The sequence below is a fragment of the Clarias gariepinus genome, chromosome 9, assembly GCF_024256425.1.
Source record: "Clarias gariepinus isolate MV-2021 ecotype Netherlands chromosome 9, CGAR_prim_01v2, whole genome shotgun sequence".
Lineage (NCBI taxonomy): Eukaryota > Metazoa > Chordata > Actinopteri > Siluriformes > Clariidae > Clarias > Clarias gariepinus.
The window spans coordinates 9,077,556-9,091,278 of NC_071108.1; the positions used below are offsets into that span (position 1 = coordinate 9,077,556).

Consider the following 13,723-nt stretch of genomic DNA (forward strand, 5'->3'; position numbering starts at 1 on the left):
TCAACTAACTGGGAAAAATAGAAGCAACCACAAATGAACTAAATGTGTTTAATAGAATTTTGGAGAATGTTAAAAAAAAAAACTTTCGTAGGCTAATGACTGCAATTTTGGTTTGTTATGTACTACTATAATGAGGTGCTGTTATTAAATACCAAAGTAAAACTTAAACTGATAGAAGAGGAGGCTGATTGTGCATTGTAAATTGAACTGTCAGTATTGTTTTCAATGTTTCCTGTCATGCTAAACACTCCTTATAATTAAACAGGTTTTGAGTTTACTATAATATTTAAATTAAAACACAACCAACATATTACTGATAATAAATTTAATATTTCCATAAGCACCAAATAAACTGCAGGCCGCTTAATCAATTGTGACAAATCTATGAAATCTATTACAGGATTTTTTTTTAAATCATACAAAATTTACATTGATATGACAAAACAATTTTAGATTTTTAAATCTGTGCCTTTAACATACCCTCATGACTCACAGGAACCATGCAGGAAATTTTCCCCATCAGTTTGTAATGTTTGCTTATTTTGGGGGAAAACACCTTGTGTTTCTCAAAACTGATGAACTTGATTTATCTAATTTTGCAGTCAATCCTTTTTTTGTATTTATACTACAGGATTTATACTGTACCTATACACTAATGATACATTCTATTTTATAAATATATTTGAATTTTTAGTTTCATTTCAAACTGTGCTAAACTAAATAGCAGTTACAACGACCATGGTAATAATCTTAGGGTGCTACATTAGCAGCCACTCTTTGAGAACCATGGATATAAAGCATGCAAACCCACACAGATGTGTTTTTCGAGTTGCACTGTATACAGTAGATGATATTCTTTACAACATCATCTATTCAAGCAGTGCATTTAAAATGCAGTTTTAATTTCAGTTGTGGACAAAGTCCAGTATTACTGGTACTTATTGCTTGGTATTAATTAACTTTTATGGCAAAACTTGCTATGGAACTATGTGGTTCATACATTCTCTTTTTAAAAAGACAAAACAAAGTGTTAAAATTATTCTTTCTTTTCCATATTAAAAGACTTATGATGACAATCAACAATATGAGTAGCAACAAAATAACGGCAATGAGCCCTAAATGCGACGGTTTATGGGAGCACTCTGCATCACTTGACTGTGTTCCTTGTGTGATTGTTATCTGCCCCAAAGACTCACAACTGTAAAGCACAGAAAGCATTTTCATTGCATTTAGAAATAGAATTCACAATACACAAGATGTAATAATTATGTTACACTCACTTTGTATGTGGTTTACAATGCAGAAAAGAACCATTTGAATATGTCTCGGCAAAGCAGTCCGTACATACTGTATCCGTTAAAGCAGTTCCTGTAAAGAAAGAGTCTTAATTTGCTGAATAAATCAAACAAAAAAGTTTGACTGAATACAGAAGTATTTTAATTAAACATCATAAAGTGTCCTACAGATAATGTTTAAAGGCTAACCGGTCTGGTTGATGTATTGTCCAGGAAGGCAGGTTAAGTGCTCTTGGGCTTTCCTGCAGCTCTCACGTTGAGGTTCTGTGCAATAATGTCCTGGCAAAGGCTCACAGAGTGCATCTGAAATGTATGTACACTTTATCTTTACCCTTAACCCAGCACCTATAAAAAGAAAACAATACCCATTAGATAAAGATAGTCTGTGTACTGTATAGGTATTCTAATATTTTATGGAGGTATTCTAATGTTAAATTAGAGAAACGAGTATGTATTTACCTTCCTTACACACAGTGCAGGGGAGACATGCCATCAGAACATTTGGGATATCGGTGTAGGTTGATCCAGTGCACTGGATACACTCTGTGCCTGAATTACTGTCGCAGTGTTTTAACACATAGTAACCTGGACAATAACATTTTATTTTAAAGCTTTTTTTCATATAACATATGAATATCATAACATATATCATATGAACATGCATGGCTTAAAAATGAATAATTTCTTGTCAAGGGGTAAATATGAGAATGGTTATGACCTGCTGAATTTTATCACTGCATTTAAGATATAAGATACTAAATATATTGTCTAAATTTGTGTTTTCACCCTTACACAATAATGTATAACTTTTTATCAATAAATACACACTAATGAGAAGTAATTGGTAGTCTTAGAAGCCATTTGATATTATTGAAATGCATATATCCACTTAATTTGTTTTAAAGTATGACTCTTTTTAGTTTGCATTAGTAGATATAAACATGAATACTGTACAGTATATGCATTCATGAGCATAAATAAATACATGTATAGGTATTCAGACATGATAAGTATTCAGACACAAAGTAACAACATTAACTCTTCGTCAAAAAGCCCTGGTTGCTGATTACAGTTCCAAAAACATATATATGGTAAAACGTTACAAGAATTCCTCTAATAGACCTGCTTTTTCAAAATCCTTCATATACTTTTAAATGAGATTCAAGTCAGAAGATTGGCTAGGCCATGTACAGTAAGGACTTTTTTTTCCTGACAATCCAAACTACTGCATTTTCTGTTTACCTGAGAAAAGTATATTGTTGCAAAAATTACTGCAGTATATAGCTACAGAACGTGATTTACAGTATCTACAGTCAGGTCCATACATTTTGAAACTAAGAAAAAGGGTTTCATGGCATTTGTCTTCTGTACATCATTTCATCAAATTTGAAATGAAACACAAGATGTGAGTGAAGTCACAACATTCAGCTTCAATTCAAGGAGTTTGTCAAAAGTATGTCATTAACCATTAAGGAATAACAGCATTGTTATTGGGAGCGGCCAACACAAGAGTTTGGAACATTATTAAAAAGAAGGAATTAACTGGCAGGCTTAGCAACAGCAAAAGGCCTGGAAAACCCAACAAAAGTCCTAATAAGCACAGAATTCTGTCCATGGTGAAGAAGAACCCTTTCATAACATCTAGCCAAGTCAAGAATACTCCTGAAGACGTACAGTAGGTGTGTGATTGTCAAAATCTACAGTCAAGTAGACTTTATGAAGTAAGATGCTTCACAACAAGGTGCAATCTACTGGTATCTCTCAAAAACAGAATGGGAAGATTGGACTTTGCCAGAAACCTTTGTGTCAGATTATTTGGACTCATGAAATCTAAACTAACTCGTTCTATAATTATGGGAAGAGAAAAGTATAGAGAAAAAGGAACAGCTTGTAATCCAAAGCACACCACATCATCTGTCAAACATGGTGGAAGCAGTGTTGTAGGGTGTTTATTGCGGATGTAACTGCTTGAAAAAATATCAGAATGAATTCTGAAGTGTACAGGATTTTGTTCACTGACCAGGTTAGTCACCTGTTCTCAACCGAATAGAGCATGCTTATTCTTTATAGAAGAGCAAACATCAAGCATCTTACTGTAGATGTCAGGCATGTTTTTTTGTTAGTTTGTTCAATTATTTATGAACTTATGGGATAGACTTTGCCCTCCACATGCATCAGTGAGCCTTGCATATCCATGGCCCTGTCACAGATTCTCAAAACTTTTAGTGGGTACAAACCACTGCATACCAGGAGCACCCCACAAAACCTGACCATTTGGAGATGCTCTGACCCAGTTGTCATCACATTTTGGCATATGTTAAAGTTGCTTAGATCCTTACAATTTCCCCTTTTTCTTGCTTCCAAAACATTGACTTCAAGAACTGGCTGTTCATTTGTTGTGCAATACACTGCCTGGCCAAAAAAGAAGTTGCCATTTAAAAAGGATCAAATCATTGGGCTGTTGTAGGCAAAGAACACAACTAAGGAGATTTTAAATGATTTGAACTGTGTTAACACATTTACATTTGACAAAATCTAAAAGAATAGTGAAATGTGGTCAGAAAAAAATCATGAGTGGAGAGCACTTAAACACTTGGTGAAGTTAAATGGTCAAAAAAAATCAATGTTGTTCAATGTTGTCATAACATAAAATCACTGTATTTTTTATAGTGAAAGTAAGAGCATTTCTAAACATATGCAGTGTGATGAGAACTTGCAGGACTGGCACTAACAGCTGTTGAGCCATAAGAAAAACCACTTGTTAGACTTCCAGACATTGTTCCAGCAAATACCACACATGCTTGATCAGATTAATTAACATCCTTTGTCTTGCTCAATACCGTGTTGGTTTATGGCTTGTTGTCTTCAGACCTTTGTCAGTAGTTACTGACCACTGCTGAGCGGTATTACCTCACATGTCTTACTGGTTAAGAAATGCTCTGACCCAGTTGTTTGGCAATAAGAAAGTTGCTCAGGTCTTCCCACCTGCTCATTTCCCTGCATCCAACACACTAACTTGTTTACAGCGCGTAACTTACATACTGTAAGTATATACAGTACTTATATACTTCAATAAGTCTATGTATAATATCTTGTTGTACAGCAAAAGCATTAATCTGTCCTCTTGTAGGGAACTTACAAGAGGAAAAATAACGGCAAGTGTAAATTGTTAAAGTTGAAATATTTCTAGGGCTGGTCCGAATACCATTTTTTTTAGCTTCGAGTATTCGGTAGTGATCAACATCGAATATTCAAAGCTTCGGTCGGAGGGGGCTGAATATACAGTATTCTTATCTCTGATAAAGGCAGGAATCTCTTTGTGTGTGTAGCTTAAGCGGTTAGCCCTTTAAAGCATGGATGGTAAACCCAAATGCGGAGTAACACGAGTAGGCAGGATAACCACGCGATTGTTTTAAGGACTCTCTCGAATGGAGAGCAAGGGATAAACACAATTTAACCTGCGTCTTATTAACACATACTCAACAAAAGCGTCTGAAGCAACATGGGCAAACTCAATGACTGAGCGATGTGCAGTGCCATCTCATCTCCTTTTATGCTTCCTGGTTCGCGACCGTATTATTTTCGGGTCCTACCTGTAGTGCCGGTCGTGGCCCCGGGTGTGCATTACACAAGTTTGCCGCAAGGGCTAGTCATTTAAGCATGAATAAGAACCGTTTTGCAGGGATCTATGTCTCGGGTAAATATATTTTTTTTTTTTTCTGAATATTCGAATTTCAAAATGAAAAAACAAATGTCATCCCTCCAAACGAATATTCGAATATTCTGGTCCAGCCCTAGATATTTCTATCTCTAAAATATTATTTTAATATGATCTCTTACAGAAATAAAGTCCATACCCTAAGTGACTTACCATAGGAAATGTTCTGGTACCATGAAATGTGTGGGGTATGAAAATTTTAGTTTAAATATCGTTAATCTAGGAAAATATGTGTAAACCTTTTCCCTGAACTGCCCCATATCTATATATTATCTCAAAGTCTTTTGACTTACCAGGTGCACACATGGGGCAACATTCTCCATTTATCTTATATTCAGCTCGGGCACAAACGCAATAACACAGATCAATATTTAGGAGGAAAGTAGTGGCAACAATAAATGAATACTTCAAACGGTATGCCATCTTTAAAGTGCTGGGGGGTACAGTTTTTCCTTTGTAATGGAGAAAAAAATAAAGAAATGTTTCCTCCCCACACTTCATATCTCCCAGTGTTATTTTCATCAGTTAGCACATAGAGGAAAGTTCTATCCCACTGCAGCCAGTTTTCTTCGGGTATTCAACTCCAAAATGTAAAACCTATATCCAATCTTAGACTGTTCTTCTTATGCATCTCATGATTTTGAATTGCTGAATTAAAAGTACAGGTCCCATGGTATGCGTTTCCATTTGGGAGCAGGATCTGAAAAGAAAGCATGAGATTTTAAAATGACTGTAACATTTATGATTATGACATAAAAATCATTACAGAAAATTCATGCTGGATTAACTGGTAAACATTTCACTGATAAACTTACTTACACTTCAACCTTTAACTTTCATTTATAAAGAAATGTACAAGAATCCTTGACATTCTAAATAACTACATACATAGAAACCACATCTAAGAACATTATGACATCTTATACATTATTTTGTCCTTAGAAATTCCAAGACCTCCAAGTCATTACAAATTGCCTGTAAACCGTCCAAATAGTGTTTCTTGAGCTACAACATTAACTAGCGTCTAACACAAGCCTGAATCCCAAATCCAATTTTAACCCCTGAACAAGGGCACTACTTGGTCTATGGGAAAAGGAAATGTGCACATTACATAGCACACTAGCTTTCCTTTTTATGCTATTTGAGATTCAAGCACAAAACTGATTGAAATGTCAACATTATTTACCTGCACATTTACAGAGTGTAAATCACTGTATTACTGAATAGAAGCACTGAATGAGCTGAATGAACATAATCACAAACAAATGACCCAAATCCAAACGGAATCACATTATTGTACACCATATGACGTAATCATGTTATGATCACAAATCAAATTTCTGCTAATTAATATCTTAATTACCTTCTTCATCCATTATTACATTCTGCTTCTCTTTTCAACAAGCTGCAAAGTCCACCACAACATACAGTGTTTATCAACTGCTAAGTTACTCTTTGTGTACAAAGCAACAGGTAATCCAGAAGGTAATCAGATAATCATTAGGGAATGATATACACTCATTGCCTCATTGTCTATATCGCTTTATCCTGTTGACAGGGTCACGGGGGGCCTGGAGCCTGTCCCAGGAGACTTAGGGCACGAGACGGGGTACACCCTGTGTAGGAAATATTTAATTCTTAGTGTGTTTCATGATATTCTTTGTTTGTGAGAACAGATTGTCTTTCTTTACCACGACACAAGCTGCACTTTCAATAAACACATTCTATACTAGTTTATGTTAAAGGTCGTAAAACTGTTGAACGCTCGTAAATGCAGAGCTACTCCTAAATTTATGTTCTTCTTTACCTTATCTTTTAAGAGCATTCCAGACTGGATGTAAACACTCCTGCATCCACCTTTTCTTTGGTTCTTTGTGTGTGTGCGTATATATACTCCTGTCCCCCACAATACACTTTGAACGTCTCACTGAACACTGACTTGTGTGCTTCATTGAGGGGTTCCCTGAGCTCAGGCGGGACAGCAGAATACAGGCGGAGCACGGAGTAGACCAAAGGGGGTCTACCAAAATTCAAGAAATCCTTACACCCTGGACAGAGGGCCAATTCATCGCTTTGATGGGCATAAACACATACACACTAACATCTTGACAAATAGTGAAAATAAAAGTAAATGGTTATATTGGAGAACATAAAATTTCCCAGTGTTGGATTAACACACACAGTGTTAAATTACCCCATATATATATATATATATATATATATATATATATATATATATATTTCTTACAAATTACAATACAATGTTGACACTTCTTCTTTTTTAAGTGACTGTATACTTGGTAATGGCACTCCTTCAACAATAACGATTACAGGAAAATAGTCGAATAATGTTCGCCAAGGTGTGACAGCTGTTTCAGCCACGTCACTCTACACAACGAGTATATGTTCTACAACACAGACGGAAAACACACACACACACACACACACGTTTCTTACCCCGTGTCGCCTGGGCAGATTCCGCTCCCGCTGTGACAATGAACATTCATGTGGTTAAGGAGTAACAATGAATCGACACGACAAGAGTAAAATCCAGCTATACCTGAACAGTTTAGATTATAGTGTGTGTGTGTGTGTGTGTGTGATTATACTGCCTCCTGTGCAGCGCTGGTCTTCCCCTCCTTAAAGGGAAAGGAACGCAGTCAGCAGTCATATGAGTTAACCATAGTCTTATGACACATCAGATGGTTTTAACTGTGCAGTTAATTTTACTTAAAACCGTTAGAAATAATAATAATATAAATAATAATAAAACCCCGTATTGGAGTTATATTACTACATTAGTTGTGCGTACGCGTGTGAGTGAGTGAGAGAGAGAGAGAGATTATCAGCATATACTGTACACTGTCTGGCCATGAAAAAGAATCATAAGGAGCTTTAATGGGAAGTAACGTTTGCACAAGGAGTTTGTGTGGTCACAAGCTTCCAGAGGCAAGCACACGATATATATATAGTATAAAATTAACAAGAAATTGAATGGGATGTATAGTATTATTTAATTTATACATATACATACTGTATATAATTTTTTATATATTATATATAATATACATTGTATACAATAATATAATGTATGTATACAATATACATACTGTATATACATTTTTTTTTGTATAGCATTTTAACAATGTTCATTGTCGCAAAGCAGCTTTACACAAAGGGAATTATTTAAGTTTGTATGGAATGTGAATGTGCATCAATCAAATTAGTTAGATTGTCCCTGATAAGCTGAGGGCAACAGTGGCAAGAAAAACTCCCTGAGATGGCAATAGGAAGAAACCTTGAGAGAAACCGGACTCAACAGGGAACCCGCATTCATACTATGTGAATACAGTATTCATAATACTGTATGTTAGGTGGCAGGCAGTTCAGCTATAACAGTTGATGTTAATTGGTGTTAATATGTCCAGGTAGTTAATGGGGGTTTAGGTACGCTCGTAGGAAATTCAAGTCCTGAACTATCGAGCAACTAGACCTAAGTCCTCAGAGAAACCTCTGTCAACATCACTCCAAGCCAGAAACGTTTTCATGGTAAAGTCAAACCACCTCCAGACACCGAACGCATTTCAAAGAGACACACGGGGCATCCACTCCAACCTTATTATTAAATAAATATCAGTGGTATTGCACAGTATTTCACCTATTGCACATAATAATATTGTATGTATTTTGATTGCACAGTGGGGAGAAAATTTAACTGTTCATGAGATAGTTCTTTTCTTGTGTTTGAAACAGTTTTTGTGTCTGGCTGTCCTGGTGTTTGACCAGACAGCAAAGGTTTAAAGGGTGTAAGAAGTCCAAAGTGATTATCTTCACTCTGGGCAGGAGAGCACCGATAATCCTTTTAGCAGTCCCCACCGGCCTTTGTAGTCTTCTGATGTCTGATTTTAACCTGAGCCAAACCAGACAGTTATTGAAATGCACATGGCAAATTTAATAAGAGGGCAGACTAGAACTGTAGCAGGTTAAACTTCCTGAGAATTTCCTCAAAAAGTCACCACCTGGATTTAGCTGAACAAATAGTTAGTAGCCGTCTATTGTATAATCAATATGTTTCAGCTGGCAACAAGTTATATAACCCTAACTGATGCAATGAGTAGTTTCTCATTTCTTAAACAGCCATGTCAGAATACATATTCTGTGCTCGTAGCAAAGATGTTACTCTGTTTCATTAAGCAAAGAAAACAACTAAGGAGTTTGCTGGAACTACTAAAATGGGGTAAGAACTGTCCAATGCATTAAATAAAGCCTGCATGGATAGTGGTGAACCATTATCTTTAAGTAAGAAATGTAGTCAGGAAATAGTGAATGATCATGATCGAAGATCAGTTAAACATTTAATGAAATCAAACTGTGTAAAAAAAAAAAAACCTGAAGAACTTAAATCTATATTTAATAGTGAATTCAAGGGATAAGGACTAAACAGCTATGTAGCCTTAACAAAACCACTTTCTGAGTATAATCAGGAAAAAAGGCTTCAATTTGAGTCCAGATTTACCTGGTTTTAGAGTGATTGGCACATCAGGGTATAAAGAGAGGTGGATAAACTGATGCATCCACCATGACTAGTGCCTACTGTACAAGGCTGTGAAAAATATTCAGCCAGCTGACTGGCTGTATGTACTGAAGAACCAAGTTTTTCCCATAAATGGATTTTTCTTCTCCGATGACTCAGGCATATTCCTGAATCATTAAAGATTAGAAAATGTAGGAGGAATGGAGGAAACAGCCTTATGCTGGGTCAGATCCTATTTGACCCTTTGTTATCAGTCTGTAGTTTAAACGTGCGGGTCTGGAGGCAGGCATGCATGCCTAGCTAGCATGCGGGCATGAGGCTGTTGAGCGATGGCGGTGGTCATAGTGGGCCTGCGTGGGCAGTGGCTCCTGCATGCTCCCTTGAATGACTCCTCTTTTCTAATCAGCCAACCGGCCCCTCTCAGCTCCCCTTGGGCTCAGCCACAGAAGTGAGTCCCTCGTGATGTCAATCTTAATGTGAAGACACAGTGGCCTTTTCATCATTGGCAGCAGGATCATGAAAGGTCGCTCTGTACTAAAAAGTGAAAGTGCTGCGGGAGCTTGTGCTGTCCTCGGTGCGAAGATCAAACGGATCAAACAGCATTTTAAGCATCCATGTCGTGACTCTTCCCTGTAGACCTCCAGAACTTTGAGCTAAATGACCCGCCTTTTATTTATGATGCAAAGGAAGACCAAGATCCATTAAAGATTACAGTGGAACCTCGGATTACAAGCAACGCGGTTTACGAGTGTTCCGCACTACGAGCAAAGATTTTTAATAAGTTTTGACTGGAAAAACAAGCATTGTCTTGGTTTACGAGCACCAAAGATCATGTTTCACGCATGCGCTTCTTGTTCGGCACCGAGCGTCACGTGATCACAACTGAGCCAATGGTTTTTCTCTCTCTTGCGCTACAGAATCATCTCCCCTGCTGGGTCTTCGAGCAACATTAAAATAAAGCGGAGAAGCTTAAATGATTTAGAAGAGAACAACAGTCTTTCCGTTAATGTGTGTGTATTTTTAAACAAGAGGAGAAAGTTTTAATGTGTAAGATGAAAAAGGGGAGACACGAGGGGCTGAAAGCAAGAGTCTCCACTTATTCTAGCCTTACAAACACATACACAGCACCTGCGTGCACAAACGGAAACACTTACAGTATCTCCCGGGATTTATTTTTTACTTTTTTGAAAGGTAAAGTGCAGGTTAATTTGTTTTATTTTTACTTTATATTTTGTATTAATTATTTAAATATTTATTATTTTGGGCTGTAGAACGAATAATTTAGGTATCTATTATTTCTTATGGGAAAATTAAATTTGGTTTACAAGTGTTTTGGAATACAAGCCCACTTCCGGGACGAATTATGCTCGTAATCCGAGGTTCTACTGTATTATTTATTAGCCTTGTGCCCTTTCCCTAGTGAGCCTATGGAGTGAGCAAGGAGCAACAAAAGATTCAGCCGCATGCCCATCACTGGCGCACGCCATGACAATCCTTTTATCAACTCAAGGTTGGACTATTGAAACAGTTTACTGTCAATGTAAATGTTCAGCTAAGCGTATAAACAAGCTTCAGTTAGTTCAGAATGCAGTAGCGAGAGTCCTTACTAGAACCAGAAGATATGAGCACATCACCCCTTTCTTATCCACACTGCTTTGGCTCCTAGTAAAATTTTTGCATCAATTTTATAATACTATTTTTGATCTATAAAGTATTAAATGTTCCATACCTCACTTTTATTTCTCCTTCTCTTCTTTTCCTTCTTCCTCTTTCTCGCCCTCTCATTGTCTCTCTCTGTCGAGCTACACATGCATTCCAGACTCCCTCTGGACCTGTCTGACCCGTCCTCCCAACCACTTTTAGTTGGAGTCTCATGTGGTCTGCTTAGGATGTGTGTTGTGACTGGTGACTGGTGACTTTTCCATGAAGATGGTCCTGGCCTCGGCTAATGTAGACAGCTACTCTCCGATATGTGACTGCAGTCACTCAGTAGTTCAGCACTGGAATTTCCTACAGTCTACCTGAGCCTCCAATAACTAACTGGACTCCATATTAACTTCATTATCTGTTACTGTATATTGCACTTCCAGTTGCCTAACACATAATGATGATCAAAAACGAAATAAAATGTTACATTTTAAATAAACAGACCCCCAACCCATCTACATACACATATGTTGGCTATAGTTCTAGTAATAAAAAATTCTACAATGCAGCTAAGGACATTTTATGATAACTACTGTACAAATTTCTGTTTTCTGTACAATACATAACCTACGGAGGTTTAGCAATGCTTTGTGCATGCGTGCCCAGTAGAAAATTAACGAATCACTCTCTAAGACTACTCGTTCTTCTAAATCACATTAAAGACTCATCCAAAAAGAACACATAGTTTGTGAATGACCCATCACTACTAACACACATTATGACTGCAAAACAACTTCTGCTGTTATTACCCAAATAAGGATAAGTTCCCTGTTGTTTTTTTTTCAAGGTTTATTCCTCTTACCTCCCATTAGCCCAGAGAATTTTTCCTTGCCACCTTTGCTATTAGCTTGCTCATCAGGGGCAATCTGATAATTTCAATTCATACACATTTTTTTTACATTTCCATATGTGGAAAGCTCCAAAGCTGCTTTGTGACAATGACCATGGTTATTTGTATAGACCATGGCTATACAAATAAAAGTTAAACAGAATTAAACTGAATTGAATACTCCAAGATGACAATACTGGGATTCATCAGACTCAAATTGTTAAAGAGGGGTTCAGTGAGCATGAGACATTGCTTTGGTCACTTTGTCTAATTAATTATAAATATAATATACGTATTTTCTTACATTTATTTTTACATATTTTGTAAAGTTTATTTAAAAAAAACATAAGAAAATAGGGAAATTAGGACATTGTGGACATATAGAAAAATATTTTATGCTGGGTGGTGGCTTATATTTGCTTATGATTGTCATAAGCTGTGCCTTGAAATAAAACCTTTATCTTTTAATTTAAAAGTAATTAGTAATAAAAAAAATAGAGCTTTTGATAAGATTGGTTACACAAGATACATTTTAAAATATTTATAAAAAGATAACAGATAACAGGTCACAGTAATGGTCTACAATTCATATAAGGATGTGATTAGAGGCACAGCGCTATTTGATTAGATGAGGCAGATGGATGGGGAAATTGATTCGTTTCATAGTTTAATTATTTCTAGTGCAGGATGATCAGAAAATAAATAAATAAAACTTGTGTTTATTCATTCAAATACATTTCTTACATTAATTTGTAACATAAACAACTAAAACATAAGATCATTGTAAATGTCTATTATAAATCAAAAGCAACCTCTAGTTTAGGAAAGATTGTTATGTAGCTATCATTGGTAGTTTGTAAAATGAGCCAGTATAAGTTAACTTACAGTAATCTTTATGAGATGTAATAGAAAGTCAGTCATTCATTAGATGGAACTACTGTATGCTTACTCCTAATTCTTGTAAATGCCTCACCCATTGTACTATGGAGCTTACTTAAGAACAAGTAAAGGCATGGACCTACAGGAAGAGTTAGTATATCTAGCGATCATAATTGCTGGAACTAATGTATCTGCCTCAACCTGGTCATCAAATTACTAACTGTAGCATTATTGTAGAAATGAAAGCGTCCCATCCTGACATTGCCTGCTTGAGATTCTGCTTTATTTCTGTCCAGTCTTCTTTTTGAAATCTTTAATTCATATTTAAAGGGTTTCACTGAAAAATGGGATGCATGGTTTTTGACAGTTTTGGGGTAAAAGGCTTTGGAAAAGATGTCTAAAATACTGCAAACTAATAAATAATCTATGCATGTTTTGCTCAAGTCATAAGGATAATGCTGTGTTTGATATATAAAGTGGAACCTTAAATTGCAAGTTATTTGGTCTGCGAGTGTTTTGCAAGTGCAAGTAAATTTTAACTTAAACGAGCAAGGTCTTGATATATGAGTACTGTAGAATGTACAGTATACGCTTTGTCTGCTGAGTGTCACGTGATCACAACTGAGCCAATGATACAGTACTTCTCTCTTGTGCGCTGGTAATTCCATCATTATTACGGGTCTACTCTGCCTTCCTCCCTCCTTAAAAACCTCGCCTCATGTCTGTGTGTCTGTGGTGCCACGCGGGCATCAAATCCGTTA

General features: G+C 36.4%; 1 protein-coding gene across 1 annotated transcript; it reads right to left on the minus strand.

Moving 5' to 3' along the window:
- LOC128530068 (tumor necrosis factor receptor superfamily member 14-like) lies at positions 1–1,964 on the minus strand. Its single transcript, XM_053503787.1, has 5 exons — positions 1,755–1,964; positions 1,485–1,640; positions 1,281–1,368; positions 1,032–1,198; positions 1–8 (listed from the first exon to the last, which is right to left on the minus strand). The coding sequence occupies exons 1-5, from the start codon at positions 1,957–1,959 to the stop codon at positions 1–3; spliced, it is 624 nt and encodes a 207-aa protein (XP_053359762.1). The 5' UTR covers positions 1,960–1,964.
- Positions 1,965–13,723: the final 11,759 nt, after the last annotated feature.